Below are 23,488 nucleotides of genomic sequence, written 5' to 3' on the forward strand. Positions count from 1 at the left end.
CTCCTTGCCTCCCCACCACAGAATACAGACTCTGTCACAGCATCCCCTATCCACCCCTTTTGCCATCGTTGCCTCTCCAGCCTATTCCCCATCCACCTCCTCACGAATTAGTGGTGAGTGGTGACTAACTCCCTAACTTCTTTTTGGACTTCTAAAAAGCGGATAAGACAATACATATGGGAGAGAACCCATCCAAATTTGTCCTTTCCCTCACCTTATTTGGTATTTACATTGAGGAACAAAGCATCAAAGCTACTGATCCAAAAAAAAAAACCACACAAAGCTCCAAATTCCCTCGAACAGCAATTGAACAGAGTTCTGCCAAGGTTCTTGTTCCAGTTTGCTTTTGTTTGTCTCATATATATGGATAAATAAATAAATTATATTATCATTTGGAGTCTCACCCAAATGATCGGAGCCATTCAATAATTTGTTTAAACCATGTTTCTAAGAGTTTCAGTAAAAAAATCAACTCATTCATATATTGGTAAGGGCTTGATCGGTATTTGCTGTAAAATTGCCAAACTAAAAACTGAATGAACCGATTAAGCCCTTACCGATAACCGAATGAGTTGATTTTTTATGGAAACTCTTAGAAACATGTTTCAAACAAATTGAACGGCTCCGATTATTTGTGGGGCTCCGGTTATTTTTGTGTCAAAATATGTGTCTCCGAAACCACCCCTATATGTATACACACGCATATGTACAGGTATCAGTTGACTTTAAGTAATGCTAACATCTATGTATGTAAGAAAATTAGGTTTAAAAGTTACACTACAATCAGGGAAAATTCAATAACATGTAATTTTGTTAAGATTAATTTGTGGTTAGGGTTATAAGATATATAGGTATATGTTCGTGAGTGAGAGTAACTTAGTCGTTGTACATCTTGTACTCACCACTATGTATGATATTTGTCTTAGGGTTAATTAACACCCTAAACATTTTTCCTTGCTCTCAAATAACATGGTATTAGAGACATGGAACCCTAATCCAAACCCACCCTAAACCTGAAACCTAATCCTTCGGCTGTTGTCCACCCACCACCGCCATTCATCCCTCAAAACCCTAACTGTAGTCCTCGAACATCTGATCACGAGTCCCGAAACCCTAGTCACGCTAACCTTTGAACCCTCGAAACCCTTGTTTGAGGATTCTGCGGTCGTTCCTCATTGTCATCCACCCTACTCACAAAATCCTTTCTTCGAAACCCCAATTGCAATCTTTCACAATAGTTTGTCTGGTTTTGTTTTGTGATCCGTTGATGGTCTACTGTTCACTATTGCTTTGTTAGTCTGGTGCTTTGTTGTTCCTCAAAAATATGTTCGGGGGTAAGCTACTTTCTGTGTTTACTGTTCTAGGTTACTTTCCCATATGGAACATTCGTTGTTGGTCAGAAAGGTCCATCCTGTCTCCTTCTTCTAGGACACCTTCTTGTGTCACTTTAGCTAATGGGTCTACCACAGATATTGTTGGTTTGGATTCTGTTACTAAATTTGTCTACTTCTTTAGATATTGTTTTGTATGTTCCTCGCTTTCCTTTCAGTCATATATCTGTTAGTAAGATTACCAAAGATTTAAACTATTCCGTCACATTTTTTTCCTTAATGTTGTGTCTTGATCTCAAGCCGGGAGGAAGATTGGTAGCAGAGCTGAACATGGTGGTCTATACTATTTTACCAATGGCAAGCATCCTAGCATTGTTGCGTTATAGTCCTCAGTTTCACCCTACCAGCATCATTGTCGTCTTGGTCATCCGTCTCTCCAAAACCTTAAAGAGATGATCCCTTCACTTCCATGTGAAGTTTAGTGTTTCTTTTTTCCCTAGGTAAAAAGTCGTGTGTCGAGTCCTTTTCACTTAGTTCATTTAGATGCTTGGGGTCTTATGCGTGTTCCATCACGCTTTAAATTCCAGTATTTTGTTGTCTTAGCTTATGAAAGAAAGATCAGAGCTGTACTTCATTTTTAAGTCCTTTTATATGGAAATAAAATCCTAATTTGATGTTCCTATTCGCATTTTTCATTCTGATAATGCTAGTGAATATTTTGGTGATGATTTGTCGGGATTCTATGATTATTATGGGATTATTCATCAGTCCACTTGAGCTCAGACTCCACAACAAAATGGAGTTGCCGAACACAAGCTAAGACAAATATTGGAGGTCACACATGCTCTCTTATTCAAATGCAGGTCTCCAAAACCCTTTTGGCATGATGTTGTTCTAACTGTCCGTTATCCTATTAATCTGATGCCTTCTAGAGTCTTAGGGGCTCAGATACCACATACTGTGTTGTTGCCTGATCACCCACTCTATTCCTTCCTCCTAGATTTTCGGGTGCACGTGTTATGTTCATGCCCTTGATCCTGGTCGGCATGAACTTGATCACCATTCCATAATGTGTTTACTCCCACACTCAAAAAGGTTGTAAGTGTTACTCCCCGTCACTTTGTTTGTACTGATGTTACCTTCCATGAGTCCTTACCGTTTTCCCCATGTCATACTCCTGTGAAACTGTCACAAAACATGCTCACTTTAGTGACATCTCATATAACCTTTAGATTACATATTCTGCATGTAACAGCGTGCGGGAGAGAGTAAAAAATGGAAGAGAAACGATTGGGGCATTTGGGTCAGTTCACGTGTTCCACTAACAGAGTTTTTTTTTTTTTGCTCGGCAAAAGGAATTTTTATTAAACTCGAAGGGGTACATCGAGGGGAAAATAAACATTACAAAGGACTAAAACCATAGAAGATATCCAACCAAAGTTGGATAGAACACCAAACTACACCTTCACTTTTCGAATCCCATCCAAATAACCAAACTACACCAAACCATAGTTGTGTACTTATAGTTCAAAACTACGAAGGGACAATTTTTTTTTTTTTTTTTGCATATTTCTAAATGAAAAATAGATACCTCGCCCGCAAGGCACACAAGGGAAAAAAGAGAACTCCCAATTTCCCATCTAAAAAAGAACAATCGGTACTTCTTCATAACTTGTCAACCATTCCTCATACTATTGACTAACATTTCATAAGTATTCTCCTTACTTTAATTGGTACTGGTACACCATGGATTCAAAGAGAGACAAAGATACGAAATATGAGACGCTATATTCAAAAATAGAAACCTTTTGAAATGGATTAAGCTGAAATCCATTGAATGCACTAACTTACAATATTTTAAATGTGCAGATGCTTGCAGGACGAATTTCTCTTGCTGTTTGGCACTGCCTTCCATTTCCCGAATCTGAGCCACAAAAAATACAATTACAGACTAACACTTAATAACTTAGTTGCCCCAGTGTTATGACCTCAGCCAAATAAAAGTACCTAAGAGGAATATGCATTATAGCCCATTAGGGAACATATATTCTCTAATTGTCATAGACTCACGTATGAGATCCAGTTGGATTCTTTGGCTTGGAAGTTCCAGTCCACATTTTCAAAGTTTTTTATACATAGCTATTTTATTTCCATGTTAGCACATAGCAATGCAAAGATTTTCTTTTTGTAAGCAACACAAATGCAATAATACTATGCCTCCTCAGATTTGCTGATCGTAATCCATTCATCTTGTGCTTCGAGAAGTCCCATTCGAAGTCTATCTTGAAATTCATGAAGTGTATCCCATAGGTATTGGCATCTACTCGTAGAAGAATGAGTAATCCCAGACACAGTTTCGAACTAAGATTTAAATTTGGCCAGTTATCCCCATATATTTAATGGTTGAACTTCAGTATTTGGGAAAACAGAGAAACCTTCATATGTTGAGACTCTCCAACAAGAAAAATAAAAAGGAATCTTGAAAGTCCTCCAGACGAACATTTTACTGCTTTTCTAGAAAGGTCAATGAAAGAAACATCCATAAGTAAAGTGACCATCAACGGAAGCTCTAAATGGAATTAGAAACCCACAATCACCACCCTTCTTATAAATCCTCTGCTAATGCCATTATATTCAACCCAATATCCAATATTGAATATAAGAGAGAATGTAATCCATCTCTTGACCAATTTTTGGACTGGTTTGAGCTTTTCCACTCTTTGGGGAGTGCATAGGGCCTTTTTGTTTTGTGGCCTCTTTTTTTATATGGGTGGCATTCCCTTTTATATATAATTATTTACTTATCAAAAAAAAAAATTCAATCCAATATTGCTAACAAGCATTTGTAGTTTACCAACACTACTATGTTGGGTTTTCTGAGTAGCACCACCCTTTCTCAAAGATCTTCTGCTAATGCCATCCTATTCAATCCAGTATTATCAACAAGTGCATGAATATTTTTGTTTCAGCGCACCTAAGTACATGAAGTTTACCAACTCAAATACGTTGGGGTTTCTGAGAAGCATCACCCATTTAACACTTTCTAATTGTCGAAAGCCTAAAAAGAAAAAGGAAAAAGAAAACGAGCTACCAACCAGCATGTAAAAAGCACATAAAGTATTTGGTTAGTTTATGCTTAAACAAGGATTATTTTGACATCTGTGGCCAAACAAGCTGAACAGCACCAAGGAAGGGGTTATATTCACATGCTGAGAGCCCTAGTACTACAACTTTAAGTGTTTGTTTCTCAAACAAAAGGTAGTAAAGATCTTCCTAACAATGACAAATATGATACGTCTACCGATATGCATCCTGTACATTAAGCCAAAGACAATAAATAAAAGTATGCTGGGGCAGTTGTCAAGAGAAGGACAAGTGTCATAATTCAAACCAGCCAGCACGATAGCATAATAGATTAATTAGCCACCTTTGCTTCAAGTTCAATGGAAGCTATCTTTCTTTCAGCAAAACTTCTTCTGTAAGCAACAGCTTCAATGATTAAATTCTGGGAAGAGAGAACAGAAAAGTAAGAATCAAAACAGTACATGAACAAATGAACATTATGCCAATTGCCAACTACCAGAATATTGATGATGGGAGAAACTATATCTTTGAGAATCAAAACAGTACATGAACAAATGAACACTATGCCAATTGCCAACTACCAGAATATTGATGATGGACGATGCTATATCTCCCATCATTAAGAGTACTATAAACTAGGGTATAGGAAAGTCCAAACAGAATATAACCTTAATTTCAATTGCACATTCAAACCGCCGAATGTTTAACTTCACAGCATTGTCAAGCAGGTTCGCAAGGACGGTGTCCAAGTCACCCTCCTGTTCCATCGATTTCAATTTTATCTTTCTTTGATCTACATCACCAAGAAGGGGTTAACATGAAAACCCTAAACCATGTGCAACATTTCTACTCAAAAAGAAGGATCTCAAAGATACTTACTGATACGGTTTTCCATTTCACGCCGCTTTCTTTTCTCAAGTTGTACAGAGCTAATAATCTCCTCCTACAAAAAGCGAGCTGAAATTACATTTTGATTCATAATCACAAGCACACAGAGGCATAGGGATGTTAGGAAACCAAAAGAGAACACATTTACAAGACTAAGATTTTTAAGTTTCGGAGAAGCATGGCAGAAGGCAAGGGCGGAGGAATATGTACAGGTGGCAATGCCCCATAGGATAGTGTAACTATTTAGTTGGCAAAAAGTACGACTCTCTCTCACTGTGAAAAATTGAACTCAGCAATCCAGTGTTTTATGTTGCAAAAAAAAAAAAATAAAGCAATACTGTTTATGCATCTTGCAGTACTCTCTCTCTCAAAAAAAAAAAAAAAACTCACCAATACATTGTGTTATATTCAAGAAAAAGAAGCAATACAAATTAAACTCACCAATACATTGTGTTATAATCAAGAAAAAGAAGCAATACAGTGTTTGCTTCTTCCAATACTGGAATGAAACCCCCCCCCCCCCCCCCCCAAAAAAAAAAAAATTTTTGAACTCACCAATACAGTGTGTTCTATTCAAAAAAAGAAAAGAAGCAATACAGTGTTTGCTTCTTCCAATACAGGAATGGAACTCCTCTCTCTCTAGTCCCAACCAAAAATCAAAAGAGGAAGGTGGATGACCCAAAAAAAGAAGAAGCAATAAACTATTTTTTGAAGCTCTGTTTCTTATAACATTACAATTAAGGGTATCATACTACAATTCCAAAATTTGAAAAATCATCGACGTCAATTGTAAATGCAATTATGTGTTATGAATAGATATCTATTTATTCCATTTTGTTTTAGCATTTCAGTGTATTCTTTTTTTAGGTAAGTACGGAAAAAAAAATATATGCCCTAGGTAATTGACCCCAGTGCCAACAAATCCTGGCTCTGCCCCCGGGAGAAGTACCGTACATAAAAGAATTGGGTCTATCTCTATCTGAGTGCATGTAAGAAGTTTGCACAAAAACACACATACAAAGTTTCCAAGAAAATCTGTTACAGGTCCAGCAAAATAAGCAGAGTATGCCTAAAAATACCATATCAGGTACATTGTGAATTTCTTTTGGGGGAAGTTACGTAGGTACATCGAACTTCTTTGAGGAAGTTTTGTTTCAAGATTCTATAAAATCTCTTATTTTATTTTGCACTCAAACAATTGACAATCTTTGGCATCAACACGGGGAAAACAAAGGGTGTGGATCAAAAACCTTTTATGATAAATTACATGTCTTTATTGATCCACCAGTGAACTACGGCCCAATTCTCCGTAAATGTTTGGTAGTTTTTGTTTTGATATTTTTGTTCTTCTTTTTTGAATTTTTGTTAGATTCATGTTAGCTAAACCATTTGTCTCAACAAGAGTCTAAAAAGTAAAATTCATGACCGAAAGCAAAAAAAAATAAAATAAAAGTTCACTAAAGACCAAAAAACTGGTTTTTTTTTTTGTGTCATGAACTTTTTTCAACTTCGGTTCACATTTTTATATTTTTCTAATTCTTCTCATCAAGACAATAACTTAATCCCAAAAATTACAATGAAAAGCTAAACAAAAAATTGTGAAAAGTAAAAAATATCGAAAAAAAATACCGGACCAAAAAATTAGGGAGAATGCAGCCTATATACATGAATGTATTCCCAATTTGGTTTGGGGTGTTGATGAACGAGAATTTTTTTCATGTATGACGCTGAAATGAATGGTGCATTGTATAAAGTACAAGAAACAAATTATATCGAGTCATTGACATACCCTTGTCGTATCTATACATACTTTCTTTTTAGGTTTTGCTCAAATGTCGTACTTAATCCCGTGATTCATAAGCTAACACTTACAATCAGATCAAAATAAATTGTGGAGGTTGATGTAAACTACAAATCTTCATTTTTTATTTTTATTTTTGGAAAAGTACAAAACTAATTAGATCAACAGTAGGCTTATGATAGGGTGCCTAGAGACATCATATGGTGGGTTCTGGAAAGAAAGGGAGTGACCAAAGGGTATATCGAGGTGATTAGAGACATATATGAAGGTGCTGTCACTACCATTAGATCACCAGTAGGGGAAACGAGTGAATTTCTAATCACTGTAGGATTGCATCAAGGGTCAACCTTGAGCCCATACCTCTTTGCCTTAGTTATGGATGAATTGACTAGACAATTTCAGGATGATATCTCATGGTGTATGATGTTTGCTAATGACATTGTCCTCGTAGAGGAAACCACTAGAGGTGTTAATACGAAACTAGAAATTTGGAGGGAAGCATTAGAGAAAGGGTTTTCAAATAAGTAGGAGTACAACTGAGTATACGGTGTGCAAGTTTAGTGGTACCACCTGTGCGCATGAAGAAAGAGTGATGATCCAAGACCAAGAGATACCAAAGAGCAACCATTTTAGGTATTTAGGCTCAATTATTAGTAGAGATGGAGAGATTGTCGATGATGTGACCCATAGGATCCAAGTGGGGTGGCTCAAGTAGAGGAGCGCTACTGGTGTACTATATGACAAGAGGGTACCCACAAAATTGAAGGGAAAATTCTACGGAACTGCCATAAGACCAGCGATATTTTACGAGACAGAATGTTGGCCTATTAAGAAACAACTGGTGAGCAAGATTGAGGTGGATGTGTGGTAAGACTAGACGAGATAGGATTAGAAATGAAACAGTTCGTGAGATAGTAGGTGTAGCACCTATAGAGGAGAAGTTGAGGGAAAATAGGTTAATGTGGTTTGGGCATGTCTACCGTAGACCACGAGATGCAGTAATTAAAAGAGCCGATAGTATAGCTTTGGGTAGCAATGCTACGGGGAGGGGTAGACCTAAATTGATATTAGATGCTGTTGTACGCAAAGATACGAGTACAATGGGTTTGTGTGAACAAATGGCCCTTAACAGAGCTCAATGGAGGAAAATAATTTATGTAGCCGACACCAAGTGATTGGGACATAAAGCTTGGTTTGGTTTGGTTTAAAAGTACAAAACTAATGCAAGTGTAAGAGTTATATCAAACTTTGACTTAGCTTTTTTCTCATAAACTAAAAGCTTATTATGAAGGTAGTTTTTTTGTTGTTGCTCTGCCATTATATGTTTGAAGTTCTATCCCAGTTAAGAACCAGGTTCTTTCTCGAGGGAGGTCCTTCATGGATTCACATAGTTTGAATTGGGTTTCAAGATTTAGGGAGAATTTTTCACCCATAAGAGGTTCCACAAGTAAATACCCTTGACTACCCCTCTAGAGGCCCTACATCCCTTTTTTTCTTCAAATTGTTTCACACAAAAACGGGAACAAAAGAATCTTACGTTAGTTTTGGAGCTAAATCTTGTACAAGTGCACTCAACTAAACCTCAATAAGATAGGTTATGTTTTGATCTATTTCGTAGTACAAGCTCACTTGGAGATGGGGTTTTCCAAATTACAGGTGGTAGAGGTTTTGAAGACTTGCAATGGGTACAAGGGACCGGGACCAAATGGTTTCATGATGGTTTTCTCCTACAGACCACTTATGTGATAGGACTAAGCATATTTAAGTTGATTGTCATCGTGTGCGAGAGAGGTTAGCCGGTGGTGTGACAACTACTCCTTTTGTGTCTACAGGTACCCAATGGGCTGATATGTTTGCTAAATCGTTGTTCAAACCACAGTTAGAGTTGCTATGTAACAAGCTAGGACTTGGTCATAATTCTCCATTTAGGGGGGGGGGGGGGGGGGGGGGTGGGCAGGGTTACTAGATAGATAGTTATATGTCAGTGAATGGGCTTAGTTTTTGGGTATCTTGAAATCGCTTACTATATATATCAATAATATTTGTTTTAGGATTAATTAATACCCTAACTACTTTCCTCTCTCCCAAATAACGGACTTTAATCATTCGAGTGTTTGGAAGGGTGGAGGTAAAATGAGGAGAAAGAAGAACGCATAAAGGAGGACAATCTTCAAAATAAACCAGCTTGGTACTATAGAGCAGTCACTTTTTTTTTTAAAGGTCTCCCCTTTTGGTTTTTTTTTTTTTAAATAGAAATTCTCAACTCAAAAAGAACAAAATAAGTGTGCGCCACGTTTATTTCCAACACATACACAAGGACATAACTGCTCCATCACCAAGGTGAAGTAGCTTACCCGCTGCCGTTGAAGTTTGGCTGCTTCATCCTCTGCCTGTCTTAGCTCTATCTGAAGAGACTTCAAACTTTCGTTGATATGCATAATAGTTTCTTCAAGTTCCATTTTCCTGGACCTAAGCCTCTCCAGCTCCCCCACATCCTGATCTGTAAATATAATGGCAGTTTTGAATCAAACAGAAAATCATTCAAGAGATTGATCTAGTTCAAGCAAAGGTTTACAGAAACATACTGCACAAAAGGAGCTGAGAATGAGCCACAGGTTCCACAAGGGCTGAAATATGACCACCATATCTAGATTTAGACCATCTATAATGATTTTCAGGTGTCCAAAAATCAAAAATTCCCAATCTTTGGATCTCATCAGCTCTTTGATCAGTCTCCTTGGAACCAATGTACTGAGCAAAATACAAATATTTGTTAGAAACCAAACTGTAATTATCACTTTAATAAGTTTATTTCCAAAAGTACACCCATAAACTAAATCTTTAAAAGAAAACAATGTGAACTAATAGCGTAGTAAGGTTACAGAATATTCCAGCCCAAATTGGCCGATCAATACTTCTTTCACAGCTACAGGAGCATCAAAAACCTGGTCCAGCCTAGAATAGATGCCAAGGGCACGCATCTGCATAAATTCATATTTCTTAACTGTGGTTAGCATAGACACTCAAGCCTGGTTGGGAAAATCAATTAAGCCATATCAAAACATGCCTCCTCAGACACATGAAAGGGCTGTTCCTCGCGGTTTCCATCTCCCACGTGATTTATTACTGGAACATCTAATGATCCAAGGTATTTGACCAAGGTGTCACGATCCCCGGCATCTTGTGTTATGAAAGACTGCGATTAAAGAAAAAGTTAAACAAAAAAATATATGAGAATAATAACATACACTATCCAAACATATTATTAATATCTGTTCAGATGGATTACCATCACAAACCACTAATACAAATGTTAAGGACTTATTGTCGCATAAGCCAAGCAAGGTTGTAGGATAAAGGAACCAACTTAGGCATAGAAAATAATCAAAGCCAGAAAAATCGTGATAGAAAAAGAGTAGGCCAAAAAGCTGAAGATTCCAATTCTGAATTCGAAGTACAATGAACTCACTGAATAACGCCACAACTGAACACTGGATGCCAAATAAAACCTTGAATACCTCACTACTCTCCTTCCATAACCATTCAGTCCATTCCTCACTTTCAAACACCTCAACAATCCTATTCGCTGACAATCTTGGCAAAAAACTCTAATTTACAATTCTCATTTGCTTTAATCACAAGAAGACCATATGGACCGAATGACTTCTAAACGGACTTCCAAACTAAACATCGGGGGAGGCTACACTAAACAAGAAGGTGGTGTTACCAAGCTCATCTCACCCAAACAAAAGAAATCCCATCCAGCTTTTGCTATCTATTATACATGTATAACATTACGGAATGAAAGGAAAAGGTTGTTTTTTATCTTTGATATATGTAATTAGAAAAGCTTAGGAGATAATAGAAGTCTTGTTCTGAAGGCATTTCCCTAATGTCTGTACCGTCCACTTATATTGAGTATTTAGAGAAAACCTATTGACTTTCTCACATGAATGTATGCCCACAATGTATAAGTGTCTCCTCCTCCCTTTTTCTCCATTTTATGTTATTTTATGTACTTCATCGTGGTATCAAAGCGGGCTGATTAGACCTTGTCCCAATCACTCTTCTGCAATTGTCTACTTGATTAATGAGTATGAATATAACATGCCTCCAAAACAGATTTTGCAAATCATTTAAGAAAAATCAACAAAGAAACTATTAGAAAAGTAAACAAAAAAAAAGTGCACGGAAAAACTCTATTAATGCAACTCATTACATGATTCCTGGAAAAATGGAAATCAAAATAAATCTAAACATGCTAAAACTCCAAATCCAAGCCTAAGAAAGATGTAAACTCAATGAAATTTCTTCCAAATCAAATCTTACTTCTTTCCCCAATGCTTTCACCACTCTTCTTTCTTGATCACAAAACAATCTATAACTCAAGAGAGTTGGTGTGCAGTGGTATCTGATAGATTTCTTTCTTGATCACAAAACAATCTATAACTCAAGAGAGTTGGTGAGCAGTGGTATCTGGTAGATCAAGTGTCTGGAGTGATGGACTTTAAGATGGGGCGAGGGTTGGGTAGTCCGTAGTTGTGCGGCTACGGGCACCTCTGCCCCAATTTTAGAACCCTAGAGGCTTGCTTTTAGAGGAGGAAGACTTGGGAGCCAAGCTAGGGCTTTGTAGAAACCCTAAATCAAACTTGGTCAACCACACATAGGCGAAATTATGCTTAAGTGCGACAACTTTGTGGGCTTGACCTGACCACTCCAGAATTGGGATTCATGTGTAATTTGAATCGTTGAAAAGCTATTCCAGTCTACTTTCGAGTTTCAACCCCAATGGGTTTAGCTTCAATATATTTTGAGCATCTTGAGATACAACAATCTTAGCTTCCGGATGTTGGAAAACGTGCAATTTTGGTTGAATGCTGGCATGACCATAATAAACTGGAATCATTGAAAGCACTTTCAAATTACTAAAATAATTCTATCATTGAAAGCACTTTCAAATTACTAAAATACAGTAGAAACCAATCATAACAATTGTAAAGTTTGAGTTGCAAAAAGTGGGCTGAAACCAGAATATTTCAGAGGCCACCTCAAATAGTTTGGTCATCTTGCAACAAATCCATTTATTTTCACCAATTTTAACCCTTTTAAAGGCCATGTAAAAATCCAGGTCACCTGTTACTCGATGCTTGAAATCATTCGAGAGTCGCATTGGTGTTGTATGTCAATCCTTTTCATCATCGGAAGGGTTCGACACTACCCAATAATTGTGGTGACAAAAAAACTGGGTGTTAAACAAGTGCACTACCCGATACATGTCGCACCTTTCATACATTGCTAGGAGGGTTGATTTAGGCACAAAGCATAGCTTCTGGTACCCAATTCTCCATTTACAGGATAGAACTTTAAAAATATACCAAGAAATGACCCTAAAATGTGCAAATTCGACAGACGTGCGTAGGAGCTCGAGAATTCGATGAGAGAATACCTTCCAGATATAATAAGCAATATGACCTTCTAAGTAGTCTGCATGAACCCGATTTGAGACTTTAACCTGAAATTGAGGTCCCAATAGCATTTTAAGGGGGGAGACATAAAGCCCATACTCTAACTTCCTGAATAAAAACACAACTATCTAAATGCCAAATGTACCTCAAGCAACACTGGGCCATACACCTCCTTATTAAACTCATTGCGGTGTTCTTGCACCCAGCGGTAAGCGTCCAGAATCTTTTCAGCACCAGACTTCCGCAGAGCATGTAAAAGCTTATTATTTGTATTCTCCATATCCCCCAACCTATGAATGTTTTACAATATTCATCCTGTAAGATCATATTACTGCCAGGAAGGTACGTGAACAAAATCATTGACTTAAGAATGAACTTTCACCTGTCAACGCTCTGTCTTAAGATTCCATTATTATGAGACAGAAGCCTTTCCTTTTCTGCCTTTTGGTGCCTCTTCTCCCTTGCGATCTCTTCCAGCTCCATAATTTGAGCACCTAATTTTTCCTGCCGAATTTATATAATTCATGAAGCCATGCAAACAATTTTCAAACACCTGACTTCCAAAGCACCATATTTACAAACACAATAGGATACTCAAATGTAGCAAAGATATATTGGGGAGGGGTAGACCAAAATTGACTTTAGAGACAGCTTAGGTTTCTTGGATATCATGAAACAACGATACCCTCGACAGAACTAAATGGAGACAATGGATTCATGTAGCTGACCCAGTTGATTGGGAGATAAAGCGTGGTTTATTGAGGAAGTGAATTAATAATGAAGACAAGTCCTAGTGTCCTAGCTCGTGGTTTCACTTTTCTGTATCGTACAAACTTTTGTCCGATCTGATCTCCAACACGCACTGGCAACTAGGGACGGCACTGAGGGCACACCAGCTTGTCTTGGGCCCTAAATTTTTGCCCCTAAAATAGGGCAAGTCTATCTGTTCCCAATGTGGCCATGTGTCCGACACGGCACGTGGTATGTCCGGTTAGTCATTTCACTTTAAGCGGGGACACAGGAAGAACACCACAGGACTCATCAGGACACACACAACAATCATAGTACCCATGTAATCCCCAATTGGTGGGGGTATGGGCAGGGGAGGCCTAAAGACAAGACCTTCTACAATACATGCACGAAGTGGCTGCTCTCAGAAAGTTTTACAATTGATATAGTGGCCCCCTGTACCTCCAAAAACTCGAGTAACTTAAAGGACAATATGTCGTAGAACCACACCCCCAAATCAAAGCCAAAAGACATCAAAGAGGGCAGGCCTAGAGAACTGCTTCAAAAACTATGCTCATTTCCTTGCTTCCCTCACTCAAAACACAAAGCATCGATAATGCGCAACATGTCAATGACCTATGATGCATAGACATGGATACTGACACGGACACGGGGACATGAGAATTCTAAAAAAATGGGGACACAAACACGACGGGGGTCACGCCACGTGTATATTTATTTATTTATTTATATTTTTTTCAATTTTTTTCAAGTTTAAATGGCAAAATGTGGACAAAACAAAAAATTCATAGTTGCAATACCATTCAAACAAAACAAGACATCCATAAGTTTAATACAACCCTATTGAAAATTACAAACAGTAATTTTACTACTCAATTACACATTGTGTTGAATTATATTCATCCGATTCTCGTGCTTTTTCATTTTGCATGTTATTTTAGTTCAAGCCCAACCAAATAAAATAAAAATACCCAACCACCCAGAAGTCTCAAAACGAATTAATTGTCTCTCATCCAGAAAAACACCAGGGTGCTCCGATCAAATATACTTTCCCTGCTCTACAAAAGAATTTTAGGATAGATCCTGAAACAAGAATTTTAGAATGGTAGGTTGAATAATAGTCATACTTCTATGTTGTGTAGGGTATGCAAAATCTGTACCCAAATATTTTATAATAGCCTCAGCTACCAAGCATCTACCCAAGCAGTACTCCAAGACGAAGTTCGTTTGCTAAGATTTATCCAATGAGGGTCATGGTTTTCGAATTAAGCTTTTACGGTATAGTTTCTCATGAGAATATAAATAATAAAGTTGGCTATCTCTCTAAGAGCTTAAGCTTTTTAGATGAGTTAATGGTTAACAATCTAATATGTGATCCTGTGTTCGAACCTCGACGCCTACTTAATGCTTAAAATTTACACATGTTTACCAGCTTATGGAGGAGTGCCTAGCTACACATGAGGGGGCATGTTGAAAGTATAAATAATAAATGTAGGGAGGTATTCCCGAACAGGCTCAATTAATACCCGAACACATGGTAAGTGGGACCACGGAAAAAGTGAGGCGGATCACACCACCAACGAAAACGATGGTCGGCAGTAAAAACAAATGACATGAGAGGTCACTGGATAAAGCAGTTTGCTCGGCAATGAAATGGCCGAACAGCGCATAAGAACTCCTGCAAATGTGGCCTTAAGACATAAGGCGGTAAGCATATACCAGAAGGTTCCAGAACAACTATACTCCATAATGAAATAGGATCCCGGAAATAAAGTATCTGCGCAAATCTCCTAATGAGAGTAGGATGATCGGCCCGTAAAAGGAAAGAGTCCTAAACGGACAAAGTAATTCGATAAGAGAACGAGAATCCAAAGTATCCAGGGTTCCCTGCACAAGATAGGAAACCTAGGGCAATAAGAATGCTTGGGCGGCAAGCAAGCATGTGTCTATATAAACAAGGTAAACCTAGAGGCAAGAGGTACGCAACACACTACAATTTTCCTATTGATATTTAGGGTTTTATACTAGTACGTGAGACTAACTTAGACATTGGAGGGTCTGTGCTGATGAGGGGCATAGGTGCGCTCACCCTTGTTTGTTTTGCAGATTAGAGTTCCGACGATAAACTAGGGTTCCGGGAAAGAGGCACGAGTAGCCGTTACATTCAACGTGCCATTGCTAGCACCATCAGTTTTTGTCCACCTACAATAAAGTTGCCTCTCTCTCTACAATAAAGTTGTCTCTCTCTCTAACAGCTTAAACTTTTTTTAGATGAGTTGATGGTTAACAATCTAATAGTTTCTTTAATTTGCAACATTAAGTTTGCATCTTAATTTAGGCCCTAAACTATGATTTGAACTTTGAATCCATAATTAACTAAGTCATTTAAGTAGTTTTTTATCTTTTTTCAAAATACATCTTTTCTAGAGAGGAATCCAATCCCTAACTATAGCCTACTGTTTCAGGTTCTATCGTATCAACACATCCAAAATGTACTTGTACTTGTACCAGCACAAGTAGTGGCGGATCTAGAAATTTTAGGTAAAGGGGGCAAAAATTATAAACATAACCATGTTTCCTTAAACGTAACGGTAAGTCATGGGTTTCATCTACCACTAGAAGAATACATTACTCTTTTCGGCTTATTTTATTTTATTTTTAGAAATTTAGTCCATACAAATTGAAAAAAGCATAGAAATTTAGTCCATACGATAAAAGTTAAAACTTTTTACACATCACAAGCAAAGCTTTAGAGAGAGGAACTAGTAAGAGGATGGGCAATTTAAGTTTTTCCCAGGATATCATGGAATCCTACACAATTAGGGATGGGTACAAGTGTAATTAATCAGGGGGACACTTGAAATGTTTCATTATTTTGTAGGGGTACAAGTGTAAGGATACAAAAGGTAGGAGGGTCACGTGACCCTCGTGGACTCTGCATCCATCCGCCACAAGTGCTTGAAAGGTATAGATTAATACTCGCTCCGTCCCAAATTCTTTGTTCGGTCCGCAAAATGGAGTGTTAAAAATAATGCAATTTTTTCAAGAAAAAATTCAAACTTTTTTCACAAATTAAAAATACTCATTGATATCTAGTAAGTTGTTGAAAAACTTTTGATTTTTTCTTGAAAAATTTGTATTATTTTTAACACTCCGTTTTGCGGACCAGACAAAGAATTTGGGACAGAGGGAGTAACATAATCCAGCACCAATTCATTGTTTTGGATTTGATGACAAATTTCCAAGAAGTATAGCTTACAAGTTCGTTCTTTGGAGTCTCATATGGAGGCAGATTTGCGAGCTCCACTTCTGCAGAAATAAGCTCTTCTTTTGCTCTTAAGATTCTTTGTTGACGAGACTCTTCCTGTCTCTTCAACTCTTCCATTTCGCTGTATTTACTGCGAACCTGTGCGCCCTATAGTTTTGAAAAAGAAAAATGGAAGCAATTGAATAAGAAAAAACTCAACAATCAGAATGCAAAACCTTTGCATTACAAACAATATCAATGATTGGCACATACCAAAGAGTTTTCATTTTCCACAAGTTGCATACGTTTCTTGGCATTGCCATCCAATAGACTGCTTATTTTTTTGCATTTAGCATCCTCAGCTGCTTTCACCGCCCGTTCTTTCCTACAACCAATTCCTGTTATAGCTATTGCAGTCACAGCTTAAAGCAACAGCACTGAGAAACTCAGGAACAAATATAACCAAGAAGAACGAGAAACAAAAGTCAAGCAGAATACTCGAGGGAACTGTTTAGTCTAATATCCCAATATTCAACCTTAATAGGAATATAATTGTGAAGGGAAGTACCACATGGCAACAACACTGAGAAATTGGGGAAATACAATGGATAATCGAGCAGAAAAGATAATGGCAATGCCTTGCCCACAAACGTTTTTCTCTCCGGTCGTCATTTTTAGGCTGCATAATATTATGATTGTGACGGAAAGTACCACATTGCCTGGGTATGAAACTAATGGGTGGTATATATAACAGTCCCAGGTAGAATAGAACGTGACCCCCAAAGCTAGATGTTGAAATGAGAGTGCCCTCACTTTACTATACTTCAAATTACTTTGGTACCTGGGCAACGTGGGACTTTGCTTTACACCCTCCTTTAGGTGCAGCATGCCACTCCCGTGCACGCACTCTACCCATCCTTATATTCTTGTGTAGAACTCAACCCCGAAAGCTAGTTATTGAAGTGAGAACCAAACAGACTAAAGGAATAAAATCTGTGCATTGGAAAAGATAAATCAGAAACTAAATCTCTACACTCACATTATATATGCATTAAGGAATCGTTAACTCAATAGCTAGCATTTGGAATTGAGTTCTATCCGAGATTGTGTAACATGGTTTCACACCCAAAATACCCATGAACGGATAAGGTGTGTGTCCTTCACCTTGGGTGCATAAGGTGCTACTGAGAAAAGATACTAGGCATGAGGGAGGAGGTGCCCGGGTAGGCAGGTACATATGGCCAGTATGTAAGTGTAGACACACCCTCAGCTCAATAACTAATTTGTGGTGTTGTGATATCCACTTATAGCCATTGAGAAAAGTGACACCAACCATCTGCTAATTGGAACCACATATATTTCAAGGCAATTCAAGAAGACTCGAAACTGAGTCTTTTAAGCTACGGGAATATTCCCAATGCCATTGGGTTTCTTTAGGAGCTGATTAGAAGAAGCTGAATTGTCTAATATTTGAATTTTGAGCACTCGAAGAAGTAAACATACTTAATGGGTTCTCTAGCATCATCCAAACTTTTACCAGCTTCATCCAACTTCTTCTTAGCATCCTTCTCCTGCTCTTTAGCTTCCCTTAATTCAGCTCTCTTTGCATCATATTTCAGCCAAGGCAATTTCTTCTTCATAGACTCAGCCTACAAATCGCATGGGAAATGAATATATAAATACATTGTTCCAGCAAGAACAATACATGACATATAAACCTCAAGAAAAACCTTTTCTAGTAGTTCTTCTCTTTGACGAACACGCTCAACATCCCTTTCTTGCTCAGAATTAAGTAACCTCAGCTGATTCAAATATTCTCCATTTCTCTGGATGTTCTGAGCTCAATAAGCAATGTTTAAGAGTTAGTAAACCTATTTCTGATGACATATAAACCAATAAGTAGAAAATTATGTTCAGGAAATGGAAAATTTTAGAGACGTACTCTTTCAAGCTTCTTCAATTCACCACTTTTGTCAACTAGCGCACGGTGCTGGACTGGCAGTTGTGGATCACCCACAGCCTTTTCCGTCTCTTCAAGAAGTTGAACTGGCGTTAACTTAGCAAACTCACAAACCCTGTCTTGTGGTAAAAACTAAAAACCCCTCCAAAACAAGTAAAATTGAGCAAAGTAAATATATGTGTAAGAAATAAATAAAGAAGAAAGAAGGGTTAAATCATGAATGCCGTAAGTCCATATATATAGCAGATGTGTAGCCAGCATGAGTTCACATCTGGGTTTTATGACGTTAGATATCAATAAGTACCAAGAATGTAGGAATAGAAGGTCAAGGATTAGGAGATGAGCGATGACCAATGAAAAATGTTTAAAAATTGAGCATGAGATGGAAAGGCAAAAGCCACAAAACAAATGATCCACTTACATTCATCACTAATATATGTTTCAAATTATAATTTAAGTATGTTCGAATATATACACGCATTGAATTTTCGATTTACGACACATAAAAACACTATGAACAACGTAGTTAAACTTTTCAGCTTATTTGTGAGTGCCAAATATATTTTGCAGGGTGATTCATGGATCGCCATTCATAAATCTCAGTACGTGGCTTTCTTTTCCAAGTATACAGATTTTTTCTCCTTTTCGAAATACCCATGCTTCTCAATGATGGTAACTTAGCCGAATCGTTCGAGATTGTTAGCCTCGACACAATCATTAACAGTTAGATATAAAAGTGAGAGAAGATGAAAGAGAAAGGGCAAGAAGAAGAAAGAATTATGTAGGGCAATGAGATCATAGAGTCACTTGCGGTTCACTCCCTCATCTGCCGTCATGTAAATTGCAGAAGTTTAAAGTAAGATGCTGCCCACGACAAGCGCATAGCTTTTAACTAAAAACAAAAGATGTCTCCAAAATGGTGACCATGAGCATGAGGCTCCTGCTGAGACAGAATCTGGGGAGAGATGCACGTACGCAACCTTACCAACATTTATAGGGAGGGAAATGTGTCTCTATGGTACCTTTTTCTGATAACATGCCTATGCAGCACTTTAAGTACCAAGCTGCCTCTTGAAATATCTAAATTTGCAGGGAATAGAATGTCGTGATCCATAACTTGATTTTTTAACATGAACTTAAGTTGGGCTCTAAGATGGTCACAGCATTACAAATTCCTAATGTTAGAGCCCTACTTCTATCCTGGTAGGAGTAAGAGCTAAGAGGCAAGTCTGATTACAGGTATGGCTATAACAACTGTATTTTCATAATTTAGAGCAATGTTTTATAACTACTAAATACACTTCAAATAAAGGAAATACCAAAATGACTTGGGCACTTGGGAATCCAACATCAAATAATTGTTTATTGCCAAACTTACGTGCAAAACAGAGTTTAATGCTATTATACTAAAGAACCTAAAAGACCAAAGTCGACATTGTACAATCATGCTAAGCATGGAAAAAGGACATCTTATCAATTTAGTTTCATCTCTGTGTTGGGTACAGCTTGATATATACTATGGTAATTCTAGGGTACGGCAAAAGTCAAAGAAAAAAGTTCCGCTAGGGGTTTCGTGTACACGGTACAGATTTTGAAGTACCGTGCAAAGTACCGGTAGGTTCCGGTCATAAAGTGCGCCGGGGTTTCAAAAGTACACGTGCTTCATGGAGTAAGAGTAATCCAGCAGGTCACAGTCTACATAAACATACCCATGCTTCATGGAGTAAGAGTAATCCAGTAGGTCACAGTCTACATAAACATATCATCTTTAAATCCAAGGTACCTATGGTCAGAGAAGAATGATAATTGTTTGAGATGTCCTGCTAAATGTGAAAGTTGTGCAGATCAGCAAGTCTTGAACATGCTCCAACTCAAGTATTTCTTTTCATTTATTCTTTTCCTTAAAAAGACACAAAAAATCACTAAATCCTAGTCATTCCTTGTGTCTTTGGCTCATTTTAGGGCTACAAGCCCTTAAATAGTTAGTGTCTGACATTTTTGAAGTTTGAACCACTAAATTCTCTGAAATTTTGAATATACTTCAAGTAATCACACAATAAGAATCCTGATCCCTGGAGACTACGCTCTCCCTTATTACATTTTCAAGCCATAAACCAACAAAATACCACTACGAGTTCCTTAAATAAATCTTTCAGAAGCAATTAAAGACGTGGATTGATAACAAATGATAAGTAATGGAGATGTGCATTTATCACAAGACTACTCAAAGAATAAATATGTGGCAACGTATACAGTCATGATTCTGGATTGAAGATAAATTGTCGAAGAACTCACTTGAGTCAAATTGTTAACTTGGATATTGAATCTTTGAATTACTTCAACAACATCCTTTTTTGGCACTACTTTTCCTGAAAACACGATAACACATACTATCATACCAAAGATACAACTAATTTAACTAAAAGCCAAAAGATGGGGAATAAACAATACATGGGTTGACAGAGATTGCAAAAACAAAGCATCAACTCAAATTTTGGGCATCAAATAACTTAGTGGATAGTGGAGATCTAGCATTTCAACCCACGCCACTAATATTATGTTTACTCTTTCTATCAAAAAAAAAGGTAGATTACTAGGGAGGAAGAGAGACCATAAGGTCTTGGAGACAAGCTATGTATGCACAAGAAGACAAAATGCCAAAGCACTTATGTGGACACTACACCACAAGAGGAGGAAACCAATAGGAAATTTTCCTTTTAAATTTTAAGCAGGCTGTTTAGAAAAAAATTCTACATAATATCTACACAATGCAAACAAATGAAGAGTATAACAATCCCTAGTTCCACATTTATTAACTGGACTAAGAAATACCCAGTGCTGATTCAAAAGACCCTTCACACCCATTTTACAAGTTTATTTTCACCTGGAATCATAAACTAGCAACATACCATTGAATAGCCACTCAGATTTATTACGCGTATCAATTTTACGCATAATATTCAGGTGCTCCTCCTTAGTATCCCCCCTCAAAGAAATCTTAATATAACCAGACTCTTCACCTCGCTTTACAAATGCTGCAATGCTTGAAGCTCTTCCGAGCAGCTGCACAAATAACAAGACACAGTGTCTGTCATAGTTCAAAACAACTCAAGTCCATAGCCACGAAAAATTCATTGTCTGTACAAACCTGCGGTTCGCCACCAAGTCCAAGCGCTATAGCACAAACAATAGAGCTTTTACCTGAACCATTCGGTCCAACTACAAGATTTAGACGCGGTCCCGGTTTGCACGTCAATATATCGAAGGTCATGAAGTTATGAAGTTCAATCTCAACGATATTTCCCGGCATATAGTCGTCCTCCCCTCTGCAAACAAAACATGAAATTAAGTTACACAAACAATTACAGATCAGCTATGTCGATAAATTTTCATTTCCCTTGTTTTATTGTAGTAAAACAGAAAGAAATCTCTTTGAAAACACCACACGCACGCCCATTCCACTTGGTTGATATTATTGCTGATAATTGAAGGCCTTGCTTGGAACTTGAATACGTATACCAATGCGGAGAGAATAAAACAGAGGAACTCTTCCTCGTTACATAGGAAAAAACAATGAATCCCATCCTTTTTTCCTCGACAAATGCCTTGCAAATCCAAGACCCAAACACAGCCTAAGTAAAAATCATTAGAACGTAATCTTAAACAGTGTTAACAATGTGAAGACAAAAGAGAGAGGAATTCTTCTTCGTTACAAAAGGAAACTGACAGAGTGACAGTTAACTAGAATCCCTTATCTTTATTTTCCCTTAACAAATCCCCCATCATATAACACGGACCAGACCAAACTAAGCCTTATGCGGTTATGCCCCAGTCAGTTGTGGTCGGCTACATTAATTTATTCTTCCATTCTTCTCTGACAATAGCTATACAATCAACTGGAGTAAGAAATATCCAGATACGCCCTAAGTAAAAACTAAAACACCCAATCATTGATAGATCTATGACAATGCGAAGAGCAAAGCATTCTCGAAGCATGAATAAAATGGTAGAACAAAATCAAGAGTGCAGCAGTTATTGATAAACGTAGAAAACCTGCTGATTTTGGGGCGTTTACTAGGGCGACGGTCGGCCATCGGAGATGTTTGAGTTTATGAATGGAGATTAGGGTGAAGCTTTTGCCTTCCGATTTCTGCAGTGGAAAGATGCAGCAAGAGCTAGGGTTTGAGACAGCGAGAGAAGAGAAGCGAGTGCAGCAACGAAAATTGGCGCCAAGAGCAAGAGTGCGATGTACTAAACTTCTTACTTTTACCTTCTGACAACCCTTAAGCGTAGCAGGGACAATATAGAATCAATAATTCTATAACCAAGTCCATTTTACACATAAAAAATTGTTCGGATCAAGCTTTTTCTGATCATTTTTTTTGCTGATTTCTCGCGAGTACCCTTAAAATCACGTTCTGATCACTTTGAACGGCTCGGATCGTCACAATTCAATTGGAAAAGGGGAGTCCCGCACGGTAGCACCGTGCGGGATCTCTCATTGGATCCGAACTGTTCAAATACATATCTACACACATTTATATGTATGGGTATGTGTTTGGGTGTAATTGTAGAAGGGCTCATCTAGAATTTGACCGTAAATGAACCGAGCAATTCTCTTTTTTTTAATATCACTCCTTTTTTTTCACAGAACAAATTATCTAATCAAGACACAAAGATGAGTTGCATTAACAAAAAGTCATCTAATCAAGATATAAAGATGAGTGGCATAAAAAAAGGGGAGCGACAAAATTACTCCCCAAAAATTCAGGGAAATGATTTTGTCACTCCCTTTTTTGTTAACGTCACTCTCCTACAACAAAATACGCTTGCAGATGAGTGATGTTAACAAAAAAGGAAGTGGCAAAATCAACAGCTAAAATTAATGAACAAATCTGAACATTAGCATGCTCATTGCTCGAGCTCGAGCTCAGAAAAAATTACTCCATCCGTTTCTAAATA

General features: G+C 37.7%; 1 protein-coding gene and 1 non-coding gene across 2 annotated transcripts in view; both read right to left on the reverse strand.

Moving 5' to 3' along the window:
- LOC131317708 (structural maintenance of chromosomes protein 5) overlaps window positions 1-22,800 on the reverse strand; it is a 32,571-nt gene extending 9,771 nt beyond the window's left edge. The window contains exons 1-20 of the mRNA XM_058347290.1: window positions 22,580-22,800; window positions 21,675-21,852; window positions 21,436-21,589; window positions 20,822-20,895; window positions 18,509-18,658; window positions 18,297-18,401; window positions 18,070-18,215; window positions 16,840-16,951; window positions 16,579-16,734; window positions 12,952-13,073; window positions 12,715-12,859; window positions 12,551-12,616; window positions 10,172-10,300; window positions 9,987-10,085; window positions 9,690-9,855; window positions 9,459-9,604; window positions 5,295-5,358; window positions 5,084-5,208; window positions 4,759-4,836; window positions 3,183-3,255 (exon numbers count right to left, since the gene is read on the reverse strand). Of these exons, the coding sequence (XP_058203273.1) occupies window positions 3,183-3,255; window positions 4,759-4,836; window positions 5,084-5,208; window positions 5,295-5,358; window positions 9,459-9,604; window positions 9,690-9,855; window positions 9,987-10,085; window positions 10,172-10,300; window positions 12,551-12,616; window positions 12,715-12,859; window positions 12,952-13,073; window positions 16,579-16,734; window positions 16,840-16,951; window positions 18,070-18,215; window positions 18,297-18,401; window positions 18,509-18,658; window positions 20,822-20,895; window positions 21,436-21,589; window positions 21,675-21,852; window positions 22,580-22,620 (2,329 nt within the window). The 5' untranslated portion in view covers window positions 22,621-22,800. The remainder of the gene's footprint in view (window positions 1-3,182; window positions 3,256-4,758; window positions 4,837-5,083; window positions 5,209-5,294; window positions 5,359-9,458; window positions 9,605-9,689; window positions 9,856-9,986; window positions 10,086-10,171; window positions 10,301-12,550; window positions 12,617-12,714; window positions 12,860-12,951; window positions 13,074-16,578; window positions 16,735-16,839; window positions 16,952-18,069; window positions 18,216-18,296; window positions 18,402-18,508; window positions 18,659-20,821; window positions 20,896-21,435; window positions 21,590-21,674; window positions 21,853-22,579) is intronic.
- LOC131308840 (small nucleolar RNA snoR100) lies at window positions 13,788-13,895 on the reverse strand. The gene has a single exon (XR_009194579.1). It is a non-coding gene; the product is annotated as a small nucleolar RNA snoR100 (small nucleolar RNA).
- Window positions 22,801-23,488: the final 688 nt, after the last annotated feature.

The sequence above is a fragment of the Rhododendron vialii genome, chromosome 1a (assembly GCF_030253575.1).
Source record: "Rhododendron vialii isolate Sample 1 chromosome 1a, ASM3025357v1".
Taxonomy (NCBI): Eukaryota; Viridiplantae; Streptophyta; class Magnoliopsida; order Ericales; family Ericaceae; genus Rhododendron; species Rhododendron vialii.